General features: G+C 40.9%; 1 protein-coding gene and 2 long non-coding RNA genes across 5 annotated transcripts in view; 2 read left to right on the top strand and 1 right to left on the bottom strand.

The window, feature by feature from the left end:
- LOC111868316 (zinc finger protein 23) overlaps positions 1–17,134 on the top strand; it is a 28,660-nt gene extending 11,526 nt beyond the window's left edge. For both annotated transcript variants that reach the window (XM_023858865.2, XM_023858866.2), the window contains exons 4-5: positions 5,142–6,272; positions 16,182–17,134. In XM_023858865.2, the coding sequence (XP_023714633.1) occupies positions 5,142–6,272; positions 16,182–16,992 (1,942 nt within the window). In that variant the 3' untranslated portion in view covers positions 16,993–17,134. The remainder of the gene's footprint in view (positions 1–5,141; positions 6,273–16,181) is intronic.
- On the bottom strand, positions 967–2,222 carry LOC117282616. The gene is made up of 2 exons (XR_004513422.1): positions 1,579–2,222; positions 967–1,300 (listed from the first exon to the last, which is right to left on the bottom strand). It is a non-coding gene; the product is annotated as an uncharacterized LOC117282616 (long non-coding RNA).
- A 218-nt stretch (positions 17,135–17,352) lies between the features above and the next one.
- Positions 17,353–26,058, top strand: LOC117282615. Of its 2 annotated transcripts, XR_004513421.1 has the most exons (4): positions 17,353–17,372; positions 18,959–19,086; positions 24,390–25,624; positions 25,970–26,058. It is a non-coding gene; the product is annotated as an uncharacterized LOC117282615 (long non-coding RNA). The 2 variants fall into 2 exon arrangements; XR_004513420.1 differs by lacking the exon at positions 17,353–17,372 and having other exon boundaries at positions 17,554–19,086.
- Positions 26,059–27,886: the final 1,828 nt, after the last annotated feature.

Genomic DNA, 27,886 nt, shown 5'->3' with positions numbered 1-27,886 from the left:
TTATTTAAAAAGTATTTAAAAAGTGCGTATTTGTCAACTATAATGAATTTACACACACTAAAACTTGTTAAGATTATTCATCTTATGTGTCATAATTAAAACTTGTGTGTGGTTCTTCCTCTATGGGGGTCGTTTTTCTTATATTCTGTGTAAACCGTGTCTTGTGATGTGTGTTCCCTTCTTAGCTGCGATGGCACTATGTTGCCGAAACATGTGAAGTAACAGAAGAAATTGAGTGCACTACAAGACGGAAACTGTATACGTATCACGGATGAAAATCAGTGCAACAGGATGCTAAAATACAACATTATGAATAGCCGTCATTTAATGTTCAGTTTCAGAGATCCTAAGTCAAACTCAGTGTTAAATGACCTACATTTAATATTTTCCTTAGTTTAGTTTTCAGATCCTCAGCTCCAAAATGAAATTTTAAATGGGCATTTCACTGTGTAGTACAGACGTGTGTTATCATTGCATCATAAGTAAAAACTGGAATGTGGATTTTGATATTTTTGTCATTAGAATGTACATATATCCATGCTTTGCTTATTCTGCAGCTGTTCATCATTTGTTTTGTTTATATCCAGAGTCCTTGTGTTCTTTGTTGCTCAAGATTCACTCACACATGTTAAGGTTGTCTTTGTATGGATTAATATTATGTACTCTCCCAAACACTACATAGTGTAAGTGCTATCAGTGTAACAGCTTCAGGCAGATTATGACTGTTCTTCCTCTCACGCTAATGGAACCTTGCTTTGGGCACCACTTATAATGGTTCTTCTTCACATATTCTGCTCAGTCATAGTTGTTGAACACCACGTGGTCTTAGGACCACGTCAAAGTACTGGGAGTGACGTGAGGTTAGGAAGGGGAACAATGTTCAGGGCATGAGATTCTCTTCAAGGCTTAATGGGCCTTGCTTCGATGAGAGGTTCCTCCCAAAGAAGTCCCTGGACCACACTGTAGTCGTGAAAATGATGAACTTAATTTATCGTTAACAGCACTACACGATATTACACAAATCAGTTTGTTTATGCTGATACAACTACTCTGATACATAACTGCACTGTTCACTACCAGCCAGCAATAGTCAGTAATACACAACACCCAACACTGCAATGAATACCATGATCAGCACCATCTGAAATCAGCCTCTAAATACTCTTGTATGACATAATACTTCAAGAACCTTCAGCATAAGAGATTTTTCTTCAAGCTTCCACACCACTCTACAGTTTGAGAGTGTTCTGGAAGTTTCTTTAGTTTGCCTGGTTGGAGGGGGAGTAACTGATACATATACCTTTCTTTNTTATGCTGATACAACTACTCTGATACATAACTGCACTGTTCACTACTAGTCAGCAATAGTCAGTAATACACAACACCCAACACTGCAATGAATACCATGATCAGCACCATCTGAAATCAGCCTCTAAATACTCTTGTATGACATAATACTTCAAGAACCTTCAGCATAAGAGATTTTTCTTCAAGCTTCCACACCACTCTACAGTTTGAGAGTGTTCTGGAAGTTTCTTTAGTTTGCCTGGTTGGAGGGGGAGTAACTGATACATATACCTTTCTTTCTATCATGGGATTGTCTCGAGTTGCAGTAGTCCTTATCTAAACATTTCCTTGTTACCAATTCTCAGAATACTTACTGCAAAACTGAGTATAAGTCACCTTTAGTACAAAAATGGTATTAAGTCCTAAGTATTAATAAAAATTAAAAATTTATATTATAGTTGGTAATATTTAAGAATGGTGCCCGTAGGTAATGATCGGTTACAAGATGAAGACATGTGTACAGTCTTTTGTGTTGTAATGCCATGTAGTTTGGAGGGAGCCCAACATTTTAGAGGAACATTGCCCCCCTTTTCAGTGTCAGTGCATAAGCAAGCAAGAAACCAAGAATTAGGCGGCAAGCAAACTTTGCTTGCTCCCTGCTTCTACTGGTTTTATGCTTAGCTTACACACTGACCCTGAAGATGGAGGTGATATGTTCCTCTAAAATGCTGGGCTGTCTCTAAGTGAGACAAATCAGATCCATTGCAATGAAGCAATATGGTTTCTGCCAAATTATTTGGTGCATACAGGACCTGTTTTCATTTTAATAAGAGGAGTATTTCTCAGTATGGGTTAATGACTACTGCATAATGAGGAGCTTCAAAACTTGTACTCTTCTTCAAATATAATTAGAATGATCAAGTCAAGTAGGATGAGGTGGGCAGGTCATGTAGAACGAATGGGGGAGAGGAGGAATGCATATACGATATTGGTGGGAAAGCCAGAAGGAAAGAGACCACAGGGAAGACCAAGGCGTAGGTGGGTGGACAATATTAGAATGGATCTTAGAGAGATAGGATGGGATGGTATGGATTGGATAGATCTGGCTCAGGATAGGGACCAGTGGAGGGCTCTCATGAACACGATGATGAACCTTTGAGTTCCATAAAATGCTGGGAAATTCTTGAGTAGCTGCAGAATTGGCAGCTCCTCAAGAAGGGCTCAGCTCCATGAGTAAGTAAGTAAGTAAGTATGGGTTAATGACTGCAATATAAATTATTATTATTATTATTATTATTAGTAGTAGTAGTAGTAGTAGTAGTAGTAGTAGTAGTAGTAGTAGTAGTGTGGTGAGACTGAGTCCACTTGGTACTGCGGCTACTACTGGCCTATTGTACCAGCCCCAGAGATGAGCAATTTTGGAGCAATTGGTGGAATGAAGACTGGCAGGGGAAACAGAAGTACTTAGAGAAAACCTGCCCCAGCTCTGCTTTGTCCACCACAAAACTCACATGGCCAGCAACTAACTGCCTGAGCTATGGCTTGGCCTGTATAGATGCCTAAGATACAGTCTGAAATGGGTTAAATAAAATTCTGCCTTTATCAGAAAATTCCTCTAGTCACAGAGAAAAAACTAAAATACATTATTTTGTAATGTACAGAGTTAATTTAACCTTTTTTTTTTGTCTGAATATTCTTGTTTTTCTCTCTCTCTCTCTCTTTTCCATACTCTGCTTACTGGAATTTATATGAGAAGGAACATTCCTCTCTTAAGTGGGAACAAAATACTTTACAACTAATGGGAAAAGTAAAAATAGAAAGAAAGCCACTGCTCAGTTACAGTGTTCACACACATAAAGGAGTTTCTGAGTTTTAGGGTATGTATTGTGCAATTTTTTTTATGTAATGTGTCTAGAAGCAAGTACCTTTTATATTGTCACGTGAATGGGGTACACGTGACGAAATGACGGGTTCTAGTTTGGATGATTAACATCTTGGTTACACGCACTCTTTCAGTTACACTCTAATACAGCGCTGTCGCTGACTTAACACACATAAGATCTAATCCACTGTTGCACATATAAAGTCTTCTAAATCACAGTTGACATCCTCACAGACAACCTTCTGTATTCCTTCATCTGTGTCGCTTGCTTCCTCCACTCTCAACTGCTCGTAACTCATGCTCATACTGAATACTCGTAACCTGTACTCAATACTCAATACTCCATACTATATATATGAGACAAACACCGTCTTAAGTGTAACAATTTAATTGTAGTTCTTTTTTCTTTCCCTCCTCCACACTACATGTTTCGGCCCTAAATGGCCATCATCAGGTGTGTATTCTTACGTAGCTGTTACACTGCCTGTTAAAATTTAAAATCACCAGTCTTTCTAATTGTATAAAATCTTTGTTAACCTACACGCGTTAATTTGATTTCTAAATTTAGCACTTTTTTAAAACTTTAATTCAAGTTAAAATGTCTATAAGATTTTTGTTCTTTTTCTTTTTCAAATTTTGAAATTAAAATTTCTCAGGGTACATGCCCTATGTCTATAGTGCTGCACCGGCCACTTCTTGTTTAACGCTGTTCAGGTATTGTTCTGTGTAGGCTCTCTCTGTGTGTGTCGCTGCTTATCTTTAATACGTGTGCTCCATACTACTCATAACTCATACTCATACTGAATACTGGCTGAATAGTGTTCGCTGTTCCTTATACAGGCTCGGCACGGACCACATAGAAAACACATTGCTGCTTGGCAACAGATATCAGGTATTGTTGTCAGGCGTGTTTACCGAGCGTCGTGCAGCAACGGGATGAGTGGAGGTATGTGATGTCACTCTCAGTCCCTGTTGCACCATCCAAGTGTTCACAAAGTTGTCGCCTAGCAACGCGCTGATACAATCCGCAACTCTCATGTTGCACGTGTGCCCCGAGGCCTATGTGGCTCAACAGTTCCTGCATAGAGCCAATACGCCACAATATTGAAACATGTAAACAATTAAGAAGTATAATGTTAAGATCTCTTTGGATTCCATTATAAGTAGGTTTTCCATATTTTATTTCAGTTATGCTGACATGAAGTAGTTTATCATTTCGAGCAGGTATTTATGGATGTGCTTGAGGAATTTTTTTCACTTAAAAAGCTTTAACTTAGCATCTTATTTTCTAAACAGAACCTGATTTTATTGTATGAAATTCTGAAAGTGTTAGATGTTTGGCAGCTGAGTATGTCTTGAGCACATTCCTATTTTCTGTTATGCATAGAATGTTAAAACATTATCATAAAAAGTAACCGTGTTAAGAAAATGGTTATTTCATATTGTATATCATGTATCTACATTGTCAGTGAAGTCGAGTAGGGTTTGAGCCATTTCATTACTGTGAGAATGACATCTCAAGAACAAGATTTATGCCCTCACTAATGAACTGATTACATCAGTTTCAATGGTAGATAGTACAGTCATAGGAAATGCAGAGCTGCAACAGCTATGGCAAAGCAATATCATGTAGCCTATGCTAGGCCACAATTTCTTTGACTATTACAACTGAGGACTGAAAATAAAATACACCATCTTTGAACTCAATATACAGATGCAAACTTACTGAGTTTAGGCTTTCACAGTGGTTAATTATTTATGTTAATTTTCTTGTTTGGTTGTTACACTTTGTGGTTGCAGGCAATATTGCTGATATTGCCCCTATCTTCGGGCTTAACCCTGAGGGTGGAGGCAGCGTGTAGTTCCAAAACATCAGTGACATCACCCACAGCCAAACAGTAATAACCCAAGAACAGAATTAATTATTATGTGCAAAGTTATTGCTCACATTATGATTTGGATTCTCCTGCAGGATTTGTGGCAACCTTTTTCGCCGGAAAGCAGATCTACAGAACCATATGGTGTGTCACCAGGTGGAACGGCCACACAGATGTCCTCAGTGTGGAGCTGATTTCCAACGTCCATCAAGTCTCACAAATCACATGAAAATTCACACATATTTTCCTGGACGTGCATTGCTTTCTCTTGGCACTTCAGTTTTTACTGCAGTATCACCTTACTTTGCACCAGCAACCTCATCACAGTCAATCCAGCCAATTTCTGAAAAAGTCTCAGTAATACAAATGTCATCCTACAATGGATGGGATGCACCTTACAGCTGTGAAACAGAATCTTGCACCATCACCGATGGAAATGTGTTACCCCATAATGAGAACAGTGAAACACCAGTTACATCAAGTAATCATGAACTTAATTATCAGTCTGTGGAGCCCAAACAGTACTCTCAGATTACAAATATAAGTGAAACTATTTCTGAGTTTGATTATGGGGCAAATTCGGGACCTATTGTTGAATCTGTTCGAACTTTACAGGGACAACAGTGTAATACTGCCACTTTTTCAACTGCAGCACAGCATGGGAACAATAACCAGTCAGGATTTGATGTTGGCAATTTCAATAATGTAACACAAGATGACTACATGACAAGAAACTGCAACTTCAATTTCAGTACTGAGGGATATGGAGGTGCAGCTGTCAAAGTGGAATCAGTGCCGTGTATGCCAGCAGTGGAATGTTCCTCAATTGAAGAAACATTTACATGTCCTCCAGTAGCAGAACCTCCCAAACCCCCTCTTGATACCAGTCGTCCGCATGTTTGCCGTCACTGTGGAATAGGGTTTGCCCGTGGGAAAGCCCTAGAATCACATGTTCGCTTGCACCAGGATCATTGGGGTAGCCCAGTAGAGTGCGACAAATGTGAGGAAATGTTTCCTGAAGATATATCCTTGCGTCAGCACAAGGAGACTTGTCTCGGGAAAGTGGTAGGAACCTCACCACAACACCAGCAGGAGGAGACTGAAAGATCTGAGATGAACAGATGCTCTGTGAACCCCAGTTCAGATATTGCACAGCCAGCCAAAATTGGAAAACACTCTTGCACAGAATGCGAGAAAGGATTTACTACCAAACAGAAGCTGTTTAGGTAATATTTCAGTTCTTCATTATAATTACAGTTCTCTTTTACCTGGTTTAAGTGATTACGAGCTTTCAGAACTGATAAGTTGGAGCATATGACCTGAAGTCTGGAAAGTTTCTGAGAACTGTGAATCTGAGTACATTTCTTCAGATTTCTAAATTTATGATCACCAACCACTCAGCTACTATGGTATAGTGTACAGATAGTCAGAAATTTACAGAGCTGGTGAATTATCTTATCAAACTGTTTTCTTTTCTGCAAAATATCGGGCTTTCTGAGATGTCTGTCACACACTCCTGTTTATTCCAAGGGCCTGTGATTCTGACTTCACTTCTGGCCATCACTGTCCACGTTTCATTCCAGTCTTGGAAAAGCTACCTTGAAGCCTGAGGCTTCCCATTCTGTCTTCATGTAGCAACCATTGTCATTAGCAGATACAGGGAGGATTGCCAGGCTATCATGAAAGTTACTTATGCTGCAGTCCACGTTGCAGTCAGCCTTTGCCAGATACAAATTTCCATTGTTGATAGCATATACAAGGGTTGGAACTTTAATAGTAGCAACTATTTATTTACAACTGATACAAAATTGATGCATGTTTCGAAGTTTTACTGTCCTTCAGTGTGGTCACCAGCATTGTGTACAACCCGTTGCCAGCCATGTGGAAGTTGTAGGATACCTTTAGCAGCACCTGTTGTGTTAATAGTTCGAATGGAGCAGTCAGACTGAAGAATCTCTGGAACAGTTCTGAAGCAAATGCCAGGAAGTGGTTCCATCATCTTAGGAATCAAGTCGAAGTCACAAGGGCTTAAGTCCGGGGAGTATGGTGGATGGTACAGCACTTCCCAGCCCCATCGATCAAACAAATCAGCCACAGCTTGCACTGCATTCAGCCAAGCATTGTCCTGCAAAATGATGGGTGGGTTCTGCAGAAAGTGTCGCCGCTTCTTTCTCAAAGCTGGTCGCAGGTTCTGTTCCAAGAATGAACAGTAATACTGCACACTGATGGTTTGCTGTTGGGGAACGGTATGCGTTAGGATAACACCATCACTGTTGTACATGAGAATCACCATAACTTTCACATTGCTGGGGTTCCGACGAACTTTTGATTTTTGTGGTGACCCGTAATGAAGCAATTCATTCAATTGGCATTTCATTTGTGGTGTGTATGATTTGGCCCATGTCTCATCCAGTGTAATGATACAGCATAAGAAAGCCTCTCCTTCGCGCTCATAGCGCTCCAAGTGGTTACGAGCAGCATCATATCGTAACCATTTCTACATTTCCATCAAATCATGCGGAACCCATCGTGATGGAATTTTTTTCATGCCCAGGCATTCCTTCAGAATGTGAAGCACAGTCGTATGTGCTAATCCTGTCTCTCGGGCCAGCTCACGAATCGTATGGCGTCCATCACTCTCCAGCAACGCAGAAAGAGCATACACTTCTTCACTGACACTAGGATGACCTGGTCGACGCATGTCTGCCACATTTTGGCGTCCCTCGTTGAAGGCTTTTAGCCACCTGCCACTGTTCTGTAAGGCAATGCAGATTCCCCGCAAGCCTCTTGAAGACCTTGATGACACTGTTGTGCTGTATGGCCTCTGGCACATTCAATCTTTATCCAACTCCATTGTTCCTGTTTTGACAACATCATGACAACACTACATTAGACTCCCAACTAACACGAGGCTCTGTTCTTCTCGTCACTGCACATGCTCGTGTTGTGGGAAGGGAGAGTCCATTTGCTCTGAGGTAAGGTAGGTATGTAACTAATGTGTGGTATAAGCGACATTATTTGGTTCCATTGCATGGCATCTCTACAGCAGTGTTGCCACTATTAAAGTTCCAACCCACGCAGATTCATTGAAATTGTGATTTAACATGTGTAAGCATGGATCACTGGAGGCAGTGGTAGTTAGAGGTGGGAATTATTGTATCCTCAAGGCACCATCCATTTGTTGCATTCGGGATCATTTGGAACAATGTCCACTATGTATTAATTTAAGGAAACGATTACAAAATATATATGCAAAAAATGGAGTGTGTTGTGGCAATGTCAAAATAAGAGCTTCTCAAGGATGAATCTACTCCATCAGGGCAGTTATAAGTTCGTGAAGAGTACGTCAGTCTTGAACTTTGGAGGGCAATCTGAGGCCAAGTCACTCAACCACCAACTGTTAGGGCGAGGGAACACCAAGGAAACCATGTTGCTGTTTCCTCAATTTGCACTGCTCCATTCAGTAACGTGTTCCACTCAGACTGATAACAATTCTCAGAAATTGTGGTTGCGTTGCGGTTGCCAGTTTCCTTCATGTGCCCTCGGCCTTATAATCTATCAGGCTGTGACTGAAAAAAAAAAAATTTATACATTATTGATACTGATTGTTAAATGAGGGAAAACTTCAAATTGAGAAACATTAAATGGGGGTTCCACTGTATATTGCCAAGGGTGAACCATTATCATGCCTATCACAGTGGTCATGCAGTCTAAGGCATGAACTGTCTTTGCTCCCTTGAACGCTGTGATCATGGATTCAAATTCCACTCAAGGCATGGATGTCTGTGTGTGCGTTTTTTCTGTGTTTGTGTTGTCCTGTATGTAGGTTGCCTTGTGATGGGCTGATCACTCATCCAAGGAGTCATATCGTGTGTAAAAAGATTACAAAATGGAAGAAAAGGCCAGGGCTCAACAAAGGGCTGTAGTGCCATTGATGAATGAATGAAGGAACCATTGTTATTGTGTGCTGTCTTCAATGCACATTTTGTAGTAGGAATATTCTTGTTGCATTAGCTTTTAGTGATAGTATCACTATAAAAACTTTAGGGAAACAATGTGTATACATTGAGTGATGTAGTTTATGAAATTCTCCTATCACACATTGCCTTGCTCGAGTATTTTGAATACCCCATCATCCACTGTAAACACACAGTCTCCCAAAGTATCTGCATAGATGTTACCACTAAAAGCTCTTGAAATAGGAATATTTCTGCCAGATTTGAGGTTTTGACTATGAACAGTTCTGTCCTATGAGACATAACACCATGTATTTCAGTATAAGTCCACCATGGTTCCTCTGGAACCTGACTACGTGGCATTACAAGCCAGAAAATAGTACTGTTCAAGAATATTCCTATTTAAGATGCACTCTGAAGACAGCACAATAAAAACAACAGCTCACCACTGACCATATATTCGTATTTTATACTGTACTTATTCTCTTATTATATGTTCTTTGCACAGTGTGCAAGGGATTGTCATGTATGCTGCATGTCCTACTATGTTTCCAACCATGCTCCACTCACATGTTTCAACTGAAGAACAGATGGGCAGATTTTGATAAACTTTGATATATACGTTATGCAACTGGAGGGCACGCCTAAGTTGGCTTTTCATTTCCTGCATCTGGTAATAATGTGTGAAACAAAACTTGTGAGGTGAGAGCACCACTACTGCAATGTGGTAACCATATATTGAAAGTAGAAATCATGATAGTGGGTTTAACCGTAGTAAGAACAGTAATAGGCAAAAAAAAAATAGTTTAACCTATCCCCGTAACACGTTGCGGAGACTCATAGGGTCATGAGGCCCCTACATTGTCTAGAAAGTCAGCTCACAGATGGTGGTGATGCTGTTAGCCTTATGTGTCGGCCAACCCCCTTTACCCCCAGGAAAATTCATGGTACTCGTTTGAGGCTGAATCGACCCCAGAGCCATAGTGTGGCTGGAAGGGTTAGGTCAGTTGAAAAATCCAATGAAAACATCAGGAATGAAACCTACGACCTTCCGACTTGTAGCATAGTACCTCACCAACTATGCAACCAAAGTAACCATATTTTCATACTTTGAGCTTTATGAATAGTATGAACATAGAATGCTGAGGTGAAGAGAGGCCATTCTGTTTCCTGTCTTATTTTATCTGCTTCTGTTGTTTATGGGTCCCTTTAATGGTGGCTAAGTAAACAGATGAGAGAGATATTCGCAAGAAAATGTTACAAATTAACTTGAAGATCACTATATTTAGTTCTCTGGAAAGGGAAAGAGAATGTTTATGGGTTTGTGTTCATGCTCTAACTCAAAAGCCATGGACTCTAGAAAACTGATGCTTGTCATATATATATATATATATACAGGGTGTCCCAGGAGGAATGGACCAAACTTCGGGAGGGTGTTCCTTATGTTAAAGTATGCCGATATAACCCAAAACACCTATGTCCAAAGTTCAGCGGTTATGGAGATAATGGCCCGAGAAAAGTGTGGTCTTCTGGCGGGCCCACGCACTATACCTGTCAGCTGAGACCTCGTTATCTGTTTGTCCTTGAGTGTCGTGATTCACACTAGCCGTAAGCTCATGTGCTACCTACAGAGTACGTTGCGGCGGGGTCGTGATTAGTTGTGTGATGAGTTGCTGAAATGCCTCTTGTGTTTTCACACGTGGAATATTGTGATATGCATTTTGTGTGTGGATTTTGCAGTGGCAATGCACATGCTGCTGTTGAAGAATACCAAAGGCGTTTTCCCGATCGAAGGATTCCATCTCGAAGTGTATTTACGCGAATTCACCAGACATTGCATGATACTGGTTCTCTTCCGAGTGTTTCTGTGCACTCTGAAAGGGAGGATGTACAAATGATAGACATACGAGAGAACATTCCTGAGATGGTTCAGAGAAGTCCGCGTCTGTCCACTTGTAGAATGGCCTCTCGCATTGGCGTATCACGTATGCAGGTGTGGCGAACTTTACATGATGAAGAGTTATCCTTACCATGATCAAAGCATACAACATCTGGAACCAGGTGACCATGCACAGCGTATGGATTTGTGCCACTGGATAAAAAGCTCATCCCGAACTGTTAAGCGACATTTTATTCAGTGGCGTCTTTTAACCTGGACAGTGTAAATAACTTACTAAATGTGCATACGTGGTCCCATAATAATCCACATGAGATAATGGAAACGAAACTCCAAAAGAGATTTTCCGTGAATGTACATTTAATACAGTTATGTGGTCGGCTTATAGCGCAGTCAGCCACGTTACGTCAGCACTTGCCAGTCATGTGTCATGTATAGTGCTTGGAAACACTAAGGACAATTATGACATGGCGAGCTAGTATTTTGTACTTCAATTTTATGGCTTCATGTCACTCACAAGTTAGTTTGATGTTACGTACATTATTAACATTACAGAATCCACATATTCCTGCCAGTTTTAATACGTATTTTGTAATCAACAAGTGTGTAACACCGGTCAAACTTTGACACTTCTCTGGCCATTATCTCCGTAACCGTTCAACATTGGACATAGGTGTTTTGGGTTATATCAGCATACTTTAACATAAGGAACACCCTCCCGAAGTTTGGTCCATTCCTCCTGGGACACCCTGTATATGAGGGAAAGTCAGAAATTATCGGCACTTTTGCCATAACACATCTTCAGGTTTGTCACACTGCCTTCTGCACATGTGTGCTTAGAGTTAGTACCACTGTGGTCACGTGGTTGAAGTTTGACCTTGATCTCATCATTTTCCTTGATGCTGTGACAGTGTAAACATGGCCGCTCTGCTAGCAGTGTGCACCAAGGAGGAACAAAGAACAGCGATCCGATTTCTCTGGTTGGAAGGTGTGTCAGGGGCTGAAATTCATTGGAGGCTTTCAACACAATACGGGGACAGTGCTCTACCACGTATAAGTGTGTATGAGTGGATCGAGAAGTTTAAAAGTGGCCGGACAAGAAATTCAAGACTCAATCTTCCACTGGAAAGGTGATGCTAACCGTTTTTGGGACTCAGAAGGGCCTATACTGGAAGACTACCTGGAAAAAGGGTGTACGATCAACAGTGCAAGATACAGTGATTTGCTGGCCAACAATCTGAAGCCAGGAATTTGCACCAAATGCCGAGGCCTGTTATCGAAGAAAGTGTTGTTGCATGACAATGCACACCCACACATGGCCGGCCAGACCGTTGAAACCATTAACCATTTGGGTTTTGAGGTGCTGGAACACCCTGCCTACAGCCTAGATCTTGCCCCTTCCAACTATCATCTCTTTGGACCGCTCAAAGATGCTTTATGAGGTTGTTGATTTTCTACAGACAGAGAAGGGCAGGAAGCGGTGCATAAATGGTTGCGCAACCAACCGAAAACCTTCTTCTTGGAGGGAATATGCAAGCTTGTGGACCGCTGGACGAAGTGCATGAAAAAGGAAGGAGACTATGTAGAAAAATGACATACTTGTTCAATTCCTACTTTTGTGTATATAAATTGGAAAACAAGAGTGTGGCTATTTTTTGACTTTGGAAACCTGAGGGTATGCAGCTACGGCATTTTTTTTTTTACATCCCATCTGGGTACAGGCTACAACTAAGGAATTTACATATTAGTGATATTTCTGTCTGGAACACAAGATGGTGAAATAATGAGTACCTAACAATGGGAATAAAACGTGTTTACACCATTATTTTCAGTTTTAGGTATCTTATGATATTGTATATGATATTTCAAATAAGTGTGTTATGAAGATCACAGAAATGATATGTCACAATGTCTCAGACTAAAAATAAAGACATTTCATCTATTACAATATTTTAGTATTCGTATTGCCCTCCAATAGCATAAATGAGATATAGTATATGTACTGCCCTGTATTGATAGTAATGCAAACTATGAAACTGTCTGTGAGGTTATGTTATTGTGCATTTAACAGTTTGTTTATTTATGCTGTTTTGATATTTAAAAATGAAGCTCTGCATGAATACACATATAATATATGTTTAAAAAATTTGTTACTCTTAAGCATAATAGAAATACATCGTGGGAACATTCCACATATCATATCTATACAGCACCCACTTTCCAGCTCATCTTTCACCATCACTCACGCTACCCAATCGCGTTGCTTCCAACGCTCACATTTATACAGCACTTGCTGTCTAGCCCACATCCAGATCATTACACGCGCTAGCCAATCAATGCTCTGCAAAAATCGCTCCTCCATCACGCATTGTATAAAAGGCGGAGCACATTGCTTGCCAAAAACACGGTCATAGGCAGTCAGTCAGCAGCAGTGACCACACCAACCAGCCAGCTATCACACTTCATGCAGAGCCATCAGTCTTCGGAGTCATCGGCACTTCACTGCGTCAGGGACGGCTGCCTCGGCTCTCCGGCGGTCATGCCCGACTCACTGGGCATCTCGGCTGCCTCGACTTGCCGGCGGTAATGCCCGACTCACTGGGCAACTGGCGCAGCTGCTGCCACTCCAGCGACTGTGCTCCACAACCAGACTTCTTCCAGCACCCACGCTTTGCGACCAGGCAACTTCTGACAACTGCCGCACTGTGACCAGGCAACTTCCGACAACTGCCGCACTGCAACCAGTCAACTAACTCAGCTGCCGCAACATTAGTCAACACACCGCAGCCGACTTTATTTCTACCGGCGCACGCAGCCCTACTTCACCGGTCAAACATCCCAGCCGAACGGCCCTTTTCAGGGCCTGCAAACTTTCTGAAGTGGATTGTCTATTGGAGTATCGACAAAATCTCAACATTAACATACAGTTTCATGGGTAACCTATCACTGTGTAAAATCTATCACTGCCTTGAATAAAATGACTTCCAGTTGCATTTCCTACAGACTGTGACATGTTTGCGACTGTATTGGAGATGAAGGAAAGGTTTAAGTAACAGCATTTAGTGCTCTGTAATATTATGTGTTGTAAATGATTAGGTTGAGTATTGTCATGTGATAGATGTGACTGTAGACAGGGTTTTGGATTGGTGATTGGATTGTTGACCACAGGTTGTAACAAGAAATAACTCTAACACTATCACTAATCTACATACTCCAAATATCATTGTAACTACAGCACAGATAAAGTCTTCTCTGTCTTCTCTAGACATTTCCTGGTAACGGAATTTAACACTTTCTGCTTACATCCTTACCATCTGACACTAATTGTAGCTCAGAGTCAGAGTTAATTTATGACTGGCAGTTTACCACCAGTCAGTTCATCTTGGCAATAAGCCCCTTGAGACTCACAACCAGTAATTTTATTTTCCAACTGAACACTTCTGGTTATAGTCCTTACATAACATCATCTAAGATGAGAGGATGGGTCTGTCATTTACAATTGTTGCTGATCCTTGCCAGAGCAATCATCATTAGGTCCGAGTCCTGTGGGACTCATGACCACATTTTACTGTCTCAGATTTGAGACTCCCCTAACTTGGGACAGGTTCCTTTATTTATATCCCCCAGGAACAGGGTGGCCTGGTTGTACGCCCAAGCACTGAGTTCCCTTTTTGTCACCTCCTATGAGTCACAGTAGAAAACAATGTTTCCAACAGTTCCTCTGCTAGTTCAACTGTTGCTTGTGAAGTGTCTGCTGCCTAGCACCCATTGTTGTCCTTTTGCCCATTCCCCAGTCATTGCCTAGAAACAGGTTTATACATTGCCCATTCCCCAGTCATTGCCTAGAAACAGGTTTATACATTGCCCATTCCCCAGTCATTGCCTAGAAACAGGTTTATACATTGCCCATTCCCCAGTCATTGCCTAGAAACAGGTTTATACATTGCCCATTCCCCAGTCATTGCCTAGAAACAGGTTTATACATTGCCCATTCCCCAGTCATTGCCTAGAAACAGGTTTATACATTGCCCATTCCCCAGTCATTGCCTAGAAACAGGTTTATACATTGCCCATTCCCCAGTCATTGCCTAGAAACAGGTTTATACATTGCCCATTCCCCAGTCATTGCCTAGAAACAGGTTTATACATTGCCCATTCCCCAGTCATTGCCTAGAAACAGGTTTATACATTGCCCATTCCCCAGTCATTGCCTAGAAACAGGTTTATACATTGCCCATTCCCCAGTCATTGCCTAGAAACAGGTTTATACATTGCCCATTCCCCAGTCATTGCCTAGAAACAGGTTTATACATTGCCCATTCCCCAGTCATTGCCTAGAAACAGGTTTATACATTGCCCATTCCCCAGTCATTGCCTAGAAACAGGTTTATACACCACAACATCTTGAATAACATGACTTCCAATTGCATTTCTGCAACAAATAGATGTGTTTGTGAATATTTTGTGGGACACTGAAGAAATGTTCTTGTAAGATTACTGTTTCAGTGTGCTGTGTTTAATCAGGAATGGAGACTGCTAGCTTAACTCAGGCAATGCCTGGGCCCTTGCTAGAAATATATGCATCCTATCTTGTTATATTGCTGTTATTTTACTGTATGTTAGTGGGATGTGATGTCATGTAGTGTGACAGAAGTTTACCAGTATTTTGGAGGAAAGTGGGGGAATTTCTACCAGATTACAAGGCATCACATCCCAGGAGATAGTACTTTTCTTAGTCAGCAGTATGAGAATCCCAACTCTCACAACACCATCACTTACGTTTCCGTTCTTATTAGGTTATGTTTATTAACCATTTAATTTAATTTACATGGCTTTTTGCATTGTAATTTTTTTACCTGATATAATGACGTGGTCATCAAAAACGTGAGAATTATAAAACGAAGTTTGTTCGTGTTATCAGTAATAATGCAAGTATTTACATTTTCACACAGAATTGTCAACATATAAACTAAACCATATGGGTGATAGGCTGTGCACTTTGCTGCCTGGGTAATGGTATGTACTGTGTCCATCAACACCATTTTTTGGGGAGCTGCATTTGAAGTTAGTTTGAACTGCAGTTTGGATGTGACATAAAGTAAAACATATTCTGAAATCTCACATTTGGAAATAAGATAAAACTGTGGACATATGATGAGGTAATGCAACATGATATGGAGATTAAAGTAGAGGTACAATACTCCAATACTGCTATGGCAAGTTGTCACACTCCAATATTATCTTGATGAGTATCGATTGTAGAAAGTTCACTGTTTTTTCAGGCACATGTGGATTCATCGCAAGCGCCCTCATGTTTGTGAGATATGTGGAATTGGCCTAGAAGATCGTGGGATTCTGGATGAGCATCGTCGCACCCAGCACCCTGCTGACTCACCCTTTACATGCACTGAGTGTGGTAAGAGCTTCGCTAGTCGACAAGGACTGTGGGAACATGGTCGTATGCATGCAGGTAAAGGATCTCCAGGGAGGTCCCCATTCCTATGCCAGCGCTGTGGAAAATGCTTTGCAAGTCGCCAGGGTCACCTTATTCACACGCGTACCCATACTGGGGAACGTCCTTATGGTTGTCGCTTCTGTTGGAAGGCTTTTCGTGATGGGGGAACCCTTCGTAAACATGAACGTATTCACACAGGTGAACGTCCTCATGTCTGTCCCCTTTGTCCTCGAGCATTTAATCAAAAGGTGGTGCTACGTGAACATGTGCGCTGGGTACATGCGGCACGAAACTTGGATGGCTGCCAGCTGTGTGGTTATGTGGTTACAGACAGGGAGGCTCTCTGTGCACATATTGTGAAGCACAGTGACGAACTTGCAGCTGCTGCAAAGGCAGCAAAAGGGAAAGTGGAACCTTCCAAATCTGCTGCTGCACATGACGTTTTGAACAGATTAAATCAAACAGAACCTCCAGCTTCACTGCCACCAGAACATTATATCATGTCCAGTGATGGATTGCCTTCAGATATGAACAGTGTGACTGGGTCAGAGTTAAAAACTGAATACACATGTGACATGTGTCATGAAGTTTTCAAGTTTAGAAGCGAACTATTAGATCACGTTCGTATCCATATCTAAAATTAGGTCAATGATGAACCGCAAGATATCACTATTTATTTCTTGAGTTTACTGAAATATTACTTAACCTTTTGTCTTCTTGTCTGCTGTGTAAAAACATAAAAGTTAGAATCTACAAAACTATAATTTTGCCTTTGGTTGTGTATGGGTGTGAAACCTGGTCTGTGACTTTAAGGGAGGAACACAGACTCAGGGTGCTGAGGAGAATATTTGGACTGAAGAGAGATGAAGCAAGAGGAGATTGGAGAAAAATGTATTATGAGGAGCTTCATAACTTGTGGTCTTCTCCAAGTATAATTAGAACGATCGAGTAAAGGAGGGTGTGATGGACAGGGCATGTAGCATGAATGGGGGAGAAGAGGAATGCATATAGGATATTGGTAAGAAAGCCAGATGTAAAGAGATCACTGGGAAGACCAAAGCATAGGTGGGAGGACAATATTAAAATGGATCTTAGAGATAAAGGGTGGGATGATGTGGATTGGATTGATCTGGCTCAGGATGGGGTCCAGTGGAGGGCTCTTGTGAACACAGTAATGAACCTTCGGATTCAATAAAATGCTGGGAAGTTCTTGAGTAACTGCAGAATTGGCAGTTTCTCAAGAAGGGCTCAGCACCATGAGTGAGTGATTGAGTGACTGAAATATTACTTGGATCTTTTAAGAATTTAGAACAGTATATGAAGATAATAACTGAACAGTTTGGTATTTGGTACAGTGATTACAGTTATAAAATATTTTTTATGAAGTATTTTAAGTTTCTTGCATTTGCTGCAAACTGGGCAATATACTAATACGTTTTCTGATGAATCATAATTGCTGTTGACTCTGAAATTAGAACTAATTATCTAAAAGCATTTAGGAGTCTACAGACCAGGAATTTTCACACATCATTGTATGTGTACTATAGTGTGGTATTTTGGGCATAATATAACAAGGTGTATGGTGCCTTGGAGAGAGAATCTAGAAGTGTCACCTACTTCTGAGAGCTGTCTACACATTTATTAAGAGTGGAAAATAGATGCTTGAGGCATCCATACACGCTTCTTTATTTTAAATGAAATATATCTATATAAATGAAAATATATTCTACCAAAAATGTACATGACTTAAAGAGGTATATTTGCCTTTAAATTATATAAAATTCTGTATGTAATGATGAGTGGTTAACTGTGGTTTGTCCAGTGTTAAAAATACAATACAAGAGAAGTGTATATACACTTTGCTTCACCCTGATAGCACAAAAAATACATTACAGTTTTTACTGGACTAACCATGTCTGTTATGAGATAAGCCCAAAAATAAATAGGAAAGCTGTTACATTCATTGCACAGGGCTGTGATGTGTAAAAGGAAAACGATAAACACCTGCTTGTCCAATATCCAGCATCCTTAATTCTCATCCAATTGGCAAACATTTAAAAGAAAGTTTTGCATTTTTTTAAAGTTCTTCAAAAACAGGTTTGTAATGGTCATATGTTCACCTGCCACATGGAGGTTGCCCCAGGTGCCACTAGCTGTGCTGCCTATCATCGTCCTTCCTCATTCATGTGTCATTATAGTAAAGGCCAGTTAAATCTGTGATAACATTGCAGTATACAAATTGAAAATCTTTCACTCATCAAGCAATTACATCACATAGGTAAGACTCCCACACAAGAGCTAAACCAAAAACATGATCATTTTGTGGGAACATCCCACATATTATCATGCATTTCTGCAACGCTCGCTATTCAGCTCCCTTTTCACCATCACGTGCGCTAATCAATCACATTGCTTCAAACGTTCGCATTTATACAGCGCTTGCGGTTTTGGTAGATCCACAATTGGTAGATTCATTAAATTGGTGCACCCCATTTCCTATATATGCTGGATAATGGGAAGTTTAATGTATATTGTTTTTTAAACAAATTTAATTTTTCATTATGACTGAATAAACTGTGGATTAATTTTATGATTATTTTATAGAATAACTGTAACAGCAGTACACCGTGTTAAAAAATTGAAGCAGAAAATGACTTTATAAGGGTTGTACCACTGGCAGTAATAATCTGAAACAACAGCCAATTCTTATTGCTGGGTGCACCGTACATAAGGTAAGTCTACAATCAGTGTACATTATACCTTATATAACTGAGGTCCTGTTAATATCTGTTAAGTGCAGTTTATTATTCAGTTATATTTTGAAGAATTACCTTTATGTGGTCTTCTTTCCAAGACATACTGCATGGCAAGCATGAGTTACAAAATTTGACAGGCCATAAAGAACATACGTAACATGAAGTAACTAACATTTTACGTACACCACTGAATAAAATGGCAACTGTGATTGGCTTGAATTTTTCAACTGTCATTTTAGGGTTCTATTTTAATGAGTGTGTTCAATATAAAATGTCTGTCTTTGTTCAGTAGTGCCACTGATATGTGTCACGGACGTGATTTTCTGCGTTGTGATCAAAGAAAAGCCGAAAACAGTACTTTATCAATAAAACTGTATAAACACCTTTACATGTGAGGCTTTAGTTCCAGTCATTTTAATGCACAATAAACAACATTTTTTAGTGATGCTAATGTAGGACTTCTTGTGGGAGAATGCTAAATGCAATAAGATAAAAGTTTCTTCTGGAATTGTGGAAGTTTGGGATATATAATAAAGCAGAATGCCAACAATTTTAATATCAGTTTTATTTATTAGTTGGTGTGTTGATGGCCACTGAAATACTTTAAATAGGTTTGATCTAATTTATTGTATTTTATGCAACAGCCAATCACTGTTATGTGATTAGTTTAGACATTCTTTATTCAGCTATAGTGGAGCTGGTCAAAGAATTCTTAACTGATCATTCCCCATTCTGTCTCTCCTCCCCCCCCCCCTGCACTCCTCTTCCATTAACTCCAACCTGCTGCAGAAGTGGCAGCATTTTTCATTCTACAGTGTTAAGTGAGGGATGCAAGCAGGCGGGCTGAAATGGTAGTCTGTGGGTCATCTGCTCTCCTTCTAGCAACTTTTATTCCTATTGCCCATGAGATTTTCTTTGGTTGGCTCAGCTATAGTAATATCTGCTGTGAGTTACAGTGTTTGGTGGTGTGCTTGTATTTCCAGTGCAAGTGAAGAGGTTTTAATTTAGATTGTTATTACTGAAGTCAATGAGCTGTTTCCTACATTGCTTGCAGTTCACTAAACGTCTCAGACACATCCTAATATTGCCTCCTGTTCTATACATTTCTGTATATATTTTATATAATTAATTTCCTGTCTTATATTTTAAGAAATATTTCTCTATCTTTGGGTGAGGATTATACTCATTAAAACTGGTCAGATGTCATGTGTCTTAACTTTCATTAATTCTAGTTATGAAACATATGTGAGGGTAGATCATAAAATTTCAGGACTGTGGGTTGTGTAAAAACAAGCCATACCTGTTAGTGAAATGTATTCCCTTCAAAGTATAGTCTGTACCTTACAGAATGCAATGACTGCAGTAGTTGTACCACTTTCACATCAGTTATTTGCACTTTTTGAGGTTGTTCAGTTCATATGTCACACTTTGGGTTAGCTATTGGCACTTTATATCTTTTCCTTTTAGACACTTCTCAACTTGGGGAATGGAAACAAATTATGTAATGTTGATTACAATGAATAAGGCGGGTGCAGAACCAGAATGATTGCATTGTCTTGCATTCTCTACGAATCAGAATTTCATATACAGGCTGTTTCTGTCAAATTCCATGTCGTAGTTGTTGCAGAATATTCGGATAAACTGTCATTACTGATTTTACCATGAACCCAGTGCAAGAATGGACAACCAGGCATGGATTACCTGTATATTCAATCAAAATTCAACTTAAATTAATGAATGTTCCTTGAATCAGTGTTCTTGATTCTACCCATGTTTCTATTGGTTGCAAATATAACCATCTGCTTCTTTTGAACTGATATGCTGGTTCCGGTAGAACATCTAATTCCTCCCATATTAGTGCAGTGACAGATAACTTAGGCAACCATAAACTGCACATAGGAAGTAATTCCTCCACTCAAAATCAACACTTTCTTGTCTTTGCTAGTTTATTTGTTAACTGGCGGTGAAAGTGTTACAAGTTATAAGTGTAAGCAATGCATAAAGTTGCATTTTTAATATTATTACCAGTTCTCAGTAGTTACCGACATGTGGGCTGACAATAAAGTTCGCAAACTCATCGCAGTAAAATTGCTACATACCTCATTGCTGAATATCACTGTGGTCACCTTCACTGTATCCCCATTGGGAAGCTATGCACCAATACCAGCTCCTAGCTTGCCCTTCAGAACTATTTTGGAACTGGTTTTGTGGAATGACCTTCGGAGCTGCTGTCATATTACTTCTGATGTCATCAGTGTCATCAAAATGCCTTCCTTTCAATATTTCCTTTAGCTTCGAGAACAGAAAAGAGTCACTGGGGGCTAGATCCGTGAACAAGGAGGGTGTTCCAGCACATTTGTTTACTAGCTAAAAACTCCCTCACAGAGTCCCGTGTGAGCAGGTGCAGTGTCATGATGCAAGACACCAAAACACTCAGACAATGATAGATGCCACTCAGAAAGAGACTGCCATAGATCAACAACATAGCTGTGAAACACTGATATGTCAACGTCATTAAACCATACCAAGGTTTCTGTCCATGGCGAGCACAGTGGTGAGTTCGCAAACTTTATTGCCAGACCTCATATATGTGTCAAGATTATATACATGTGGAACATGGGTGTCACTTCATCCCCCAGAAGGATCTGAATTAACAACATTCCTCTCCCAGGCAAGAATTTGTCTCAATTTGGATGCCTTTAATTAATTAAGTCATTGTGCAGTCACTGTAAGCCAACACTTAGTAGAAAGCAATTATCAGAGACAAATAAGGCCCCACACATGAAATCAGGTTCCTTCTAGTACTGGAGGGTTTAGCTGTGCCCTACCAAAGTTAAATTGTGACCACTAATATCTAAGAAGGAGGGGAAGGAACAAGGTTGAAGCTGAAAAAGTGAACCTCCAGCAACATTGTTATCAACACTTGGGAGGAAATACCTCATGAAGTTTGATGTTGATAACATGATGGCTGAGAACGAGGTGTACATGGTTCAGCAGAAAGTGAAGAAGCTGCAGCAGCTTGCTTTGATGAACATGTGGAAGAAATGAACTAGGTAACATTTCTAATGCAACACACTGAAGTAGATTACATGTTTAACATAATACAGTTTCCTTGATTTTACGTTCATTCTGAATGGTCCTTGCAGAAACATAAAATCAAGTCTTCACTGTACACACACACATGCATGCACACACATAATATAGTTGAGATTTTTTTTTTTTCAAAATTAAATTTTTAGGGTTCTATGGACACTTCCCAATTTTCACACAGAAGTTTATGAACACATGCCATGATGCAGCCTTTTCACAATGCAATGACTGCTGTGAACATGTGCACACAAAAATCTTTTGCTTGTGTCAGATACAAAGCAGTATTTTTGTTTGCCTGCAGTGAAATCAAAGAAAGGTTTTCAGCAACATACAAGTTTACTACCCTTAACACTGTGTCACTGATGTACACTAACATCAGTCATGGCATTTTATTATTACCCCTCACATTTACACACAAAATATGCGATATATTTTACTCATATTCATTCATCAGTAATCTGTCAGACAACAGGTTCACAGTCTCTTCCAAAACAGTTCCTCCACTTAATGTGATCTAGAGCTTTCTCCTTCAAATAAAAATATCCTCTTCTGTCCCCAAGATCATCCAGTATCTTCTTATGTCTTCTTCCTCGTCTTCTGGTCACTTCTAACCGCCCCTCTCTCGTATACATGGTATCTCTGTTTTTGGAAATTACACTAATTGCAGAAAGCAAATTATGTAAATTTTATTCTGTCCTTGTTAGGATTCCAAATACCACAAGTTCCTTCTTTGGAATCCTGTTAGTGAGCTCTCATCCCTGTGTCCTCCTGTTCAACGACAAACATGAATAATATACATGCAGACTGATTTTAATGAAACTCAGCATGGACTTCATACCACTGGACAGTTCCCCATCTTGTTGGATACTTTCTGTGATCAGCAGTACCTTGCATGGCCATTGTGTACTTAACAGGTGTAATAATGTAATACTAGTGCCATTGAATGTAGCGTGTGAGGTTCTGTATGATAGTTGACCTTTGAACAATAAGCAACCTTAACTGGCTCTTTTTTAATGGAAAAGTAAGGTAAGAACATGGCAGTTGCATAAACTGACTTGATATAAGATTGTTAACTGATGAATCACTGCTCCTGGAATTTATGGGGTGGAATGTTATAAAAATTTCCGCTGGACATAAAGCATAATTCTCACGTCAACCTCTGATGCTAATAATATGTTGCATGTTTCTTGGGTAACTTAGGAAGTGGACTATGTGGAATTTTACTTTCCTGTGCCCAGTAATTGCAGAGATACACATTTTTAAATGTTAAGTTTTCCCACAATTTTACATTCTTCTGATTCATTAAAATGCTTGTAATTATGAAATCTGACACCCTGCTATTCTAATGGACCACAGTACCCAGCATGTCGCCATTTCCTAGAGGTGAATAATGAGTGGGTCGTTGTGGCACTGACATTTTGAATTTGTCTAACAGAAATGAGTACCAGGAGTCTTCCTCGAGGTAAAGGGTGGCTGGAGCGTAAGGCTGACAGCCTCAACATCAACTGTGAGCTGATTGTCTAGAAAATATGAGAGCTTCGACATCTCACAACCCTATGGGGCTCCACAGCCTGTTACAGAGATAGCTTTACCTTTTAGTTTTACCTTTTTTTTTTCCAAGTCAAATAAGGCCGTCAGTTTCTTACCTGAAGGGTTTGAAACTGCACTCTTCCAGAATGGATGTTTGGCATTCAGATCACCTGCCAAAATGAATTTATGTCTAAAGCTTAAGATCTCAGTAATGTCCGCATAAATCCAGGCACGGCCTAGAGTTTTATAAACACCTGCAAGGAGTACTTCACAATTACCAATAGGTATGCAGACCCCTGTTGCTTCTGCTGAGACAAGGGGAGGCAGGTCTACATGTTTGTGGGGGATGCCTTATCTAACTGCAACGGCAGTTCCGCTGTTTCTGCCTGGGTAGCGGTCAGTTCGATAAAAGTAGTAATTTTGAATAAAGAACCTCCTGTGAGGTTTCAGATGTGTCTCTGCAAAGAGGGTCACAATTTATGTAGGTCTTGTAGCTGCTCACTGAACTTGCAGCACTGCATTTAATGGCTATTGTTTTGTCTTTCTGTAACACGGCACAATTGAACTCTGTCATAATTTTCTTTAGTACAGTTACTACTCTTTATATACTGTCCAAAGGCAAACCGTTGATATTAATAGCCCTGATGACCTGTTTCCAGTAGTTGCTGCTGCTTCAAAGGCGCAGGGACGTGGCTGGGCGTGCCACTGCAACCTGGTGTGGATGTGGCCGCTGATGTCGCTGTGTTACTTTGGAGCACCGCAGCGAAGGACGGACATGGGGTGATGAGGTGATGGGATTAGCTGTCTTTCCTTCCACCAACTGGCAGCTGCAGCATGCCAGCTTTGAAGATGTGTTCCCCTTTTCTGGACACTTCTTATATAGATGGCCGCCCCTGCACCACAAGCAACGTGGAGGCTGTTTGCAGTTCGCCCAAATGCGGCCGAACTTTGGCAGTTCTACCAGTGCATTCTGAGCATCCTGAACATTATTTGCCTCTACTCTGACTGCAATGTGGTAAAGGCTCAGCAGTCTGAAAATTTCTTGTGATTTTGTCTTCTTAGGCAAAGTTGAGGCACAAGGGGAGGTTAACATTACTTGTTCCCTCTGCATTTGACCGACTGGTGGCTGTGATCTGTTTAAAGCTAATAATGTCAAAACGCAGGATCACCAGTCCGTCAGATACTTTCTGAGCTCCAAAGAAACATCTTTGGGTCACATGGTCAGTTGGTGAATAAATTATGTGCAACTATTATGGTATATTATATGCAAATTGGTAAGTATTGAATTTGATTTCATGTCGTGAATTGGGAGTCGAAGTTTATGCTCGAAGTGACATTTCCATGTTGTACAGGGAGATCGAAAAGTCACGCATATCAAACTAAAAGTTGTCATAAATTGTATTGCAGTGAATATAATTATATCTCCTACCGCTAGATGGTACTGTTGGAGTACTAACGAGTAGAAACGCGACCTATCGTGTATGGGTCGTACGACGTCTGCAGTATAGCTTTGTTTATTGCGTGACAGACATGTCGTTTTCCCAAGAACGAGTTTTCATTGTGGAACATTATTTCGCCAGTCGTTCTTATGAACGTGTCGCAGACGAGTTTCGTCAACAATATTCAGATTCTGCAGCTCCTAACAATTCGACGATAACGAGAACTATCAACCGATTTCGGGAATGTGGATCAGTTTCAGATAGGAAGAGATCCGGGAGACCGGCCATTTTGACTGAGGCTGAGCTGGCTGACGTGGAGAAAATGTTGCAACGTTCCCCTTCAAAAAGCCTGAGGAGACTATCAGTGCAATCAGGGATTTCGTACGGCCTTTTCTTACCGCAACGGCAGTTCCGCCCTTACTGCCCTAGTGGCGGTCGATTCTACAAAAGTGATGGTAATTTGGAATAAAGAACATCTCATGAGGTTTCAGATGTGTCTCTGAAAACAGGGCACATCTACGTATAGGTCTTGCAGCTGTTTACTGAGCTCATAGTGCTGCCTTCCAATGCCGTTCGCATTAAATGCTATGACTTTGAAGGGCCTATGAACTCTAGTGGCCATTTTGTTTCATGAGGTTTAGAACATTTTAGTAATGGCCATTATTTTGTCCTCTTCGGAAATTGCACCACTGACCTCTGTCATAATCTGCTGTACTACAGTCACTACTACTCACCATATTGTGTAGAGATTGACTGTTTACATGAGGAGCCCGAACTGACTGACCTGTTTCTTTCTGCAGTGCAGGGGACGGTACAATCTGCTTTCTTGCTGCGGGTGTCTTCTGAGTCTTCTCTAGCCGTTGATTGGTAGCGGCTTCCAAACAGCAGATGTTGCCACATCCTCCGGATTCCTGAACTCTTCCTGGCCTCAGCTATCAGTCTCTCACTTCTAACAACTGTAACTCTGAACTGACTTAACTGAGCAGTTCCTCACTATAAAGCCCCGGCAAGGACTACACAGGAAACGTCTCTTCCATTATTGCATGTCCTCTCGTTGCCGGGGAAACATCGTGTCCACGGAGCTGTTCCCTAGCAACAGCTGTTACTGTTACAATGGCTTTACACGCCACAATATTATCTCCGGGCAACATTAAGGTAGTATGTTTTGTTTCTTCTTTAAATTCGGCCATCCTTTCATTTCTCGTACTACTTTTTTTTTGTTCTCTCTTATTTATTTACTTATATAATTGTATTTATAGGCATTAGGCAGCACCGGCAGACAATTATCGCTGGGACTGATGCTGGATCCTTGGGTCTGTAAAAGGAAGAGTCATGGCATTCCGAAACTTTGGAATGTGATGCTGCAGCCCGGGTTGCACAAAGAACAAAACAGAAGAAGCACATCGTACTGCAGTAAAAATCTTGATTGCCCTTACTGGGGGAAGATTAAATGAGAACGTTTAAAAGTGACAGCTTTTTGCTTTCCAGATGTCCAGCTGGTCCAGGCAGCACAGCTACGGGCGCTTCCAGCGACCAGCTACTGCTGATGGAAATACGCTGTTCTCTGATGCCGGCGACCTGTAACAAGAAGCACCAATCTTACTTCGGACATTGTTACTCGCCTTGAAACTTTTGGAACACAATGTTTCAAGAACTATTTCCGTTTCCGCCTTCATGTGTACGAGAGGCCGAGTTCAAATACGCCTGACGACATTGCTGACCGATGGGATAAAGACATTTCTGCACAGAGTCTGCTGTTATCCCTCTGACGTCGGATCAATTGCAATTACTCAGTCAGGCTGCGGGCTGCAAACGTAGAATTCCTACAGCTCCCTTCCACACTGCGAGAGTCGAGTGGAGTGACGCTGAGGTTCTGCCTCTACAGCGTCTCTGCGAGAGACACTCGAAGCTGTTTACTTGCCAGCAAACTGCAGTATATTACAATTTAAGCGGGGCATATAAAATTCTACTTATTTATTCACTTACTCACTCCTTACCTTTACAGTCCATCTGTATTATCGCTTGACTGCTGAAAGCCAGACTTGAGAGGCCAGGAGAGACAGCTTTTGTTAGGGAACGGTTTTGCAAACAACCGTTGCTAAGCAATGGCTTAGTAGTCGTCACGCGATCGCCGCAAGAGACACGTACTCAACAATGGACGAGCTGTTTGAAGCGGTGTTTTCTAAGCGGTCCGTGCGGGGGCTATATACCGAGGCGTAGATGACATTGCAAAAGTAAGTAAGTAATCTCCCGTGTGGAGGTGGGGTCGCATACATCCACCGTGACCCTGCGAGTCGTAGGAGGCGACGAAAAGGGAAGTCTCAAATGTGAGACAGTAAAATATGGTTCAAGTCCCAAAGGACTAGGACCCGAGAAACACCGCGCTGGCAAGGGCCAGCAGCATATACGAAATACAGACCCATCCTCCAGTCAGAGAGGGCGCCCCACAGAAACAAGACCTTAACTGTCGAGGAGTAATAAATATCTGGTCATGAGCCCCAGGAAGGTGCTCGATACCAAGACTTACTGACTGTCTGATCGTCAGTCGCAAGATTACTTTGACTTTGACTTACGAATGTAAGAACTTACGCGTGTCCCGCCTGGGAATTAGCGGCAGACACCTACCTCTTAAAATTGCAACGCATGCAAAACAAGGTTCTGCGCGCCACTGGAAATTCTCCGAGGTGCACACCGGTCCGCGACTTGCACACAGCTTT

The sequence above is a fragment of the Cryptotermes secundus genome, unplaced genomic scaffold (assembly GCF_002891405.2).
Source record: "Cryptotermes secundus unplaced genomic scaffold, Csec_1.0 scaffold1244, whole genome shotgun sequence".
Taxonomy (NCBI): Eukaryota; Metazoa; Arthropoda; class Insecta; order Blattodea; family Kalotermitidae; genus Cryptotermes; species Cryptotermes secundus.
The sequence above is the reverse complement of the archived record's forward strand: the minus strand, read 5'-3'. Positions and strand labels throughout refer to the sequence as shown.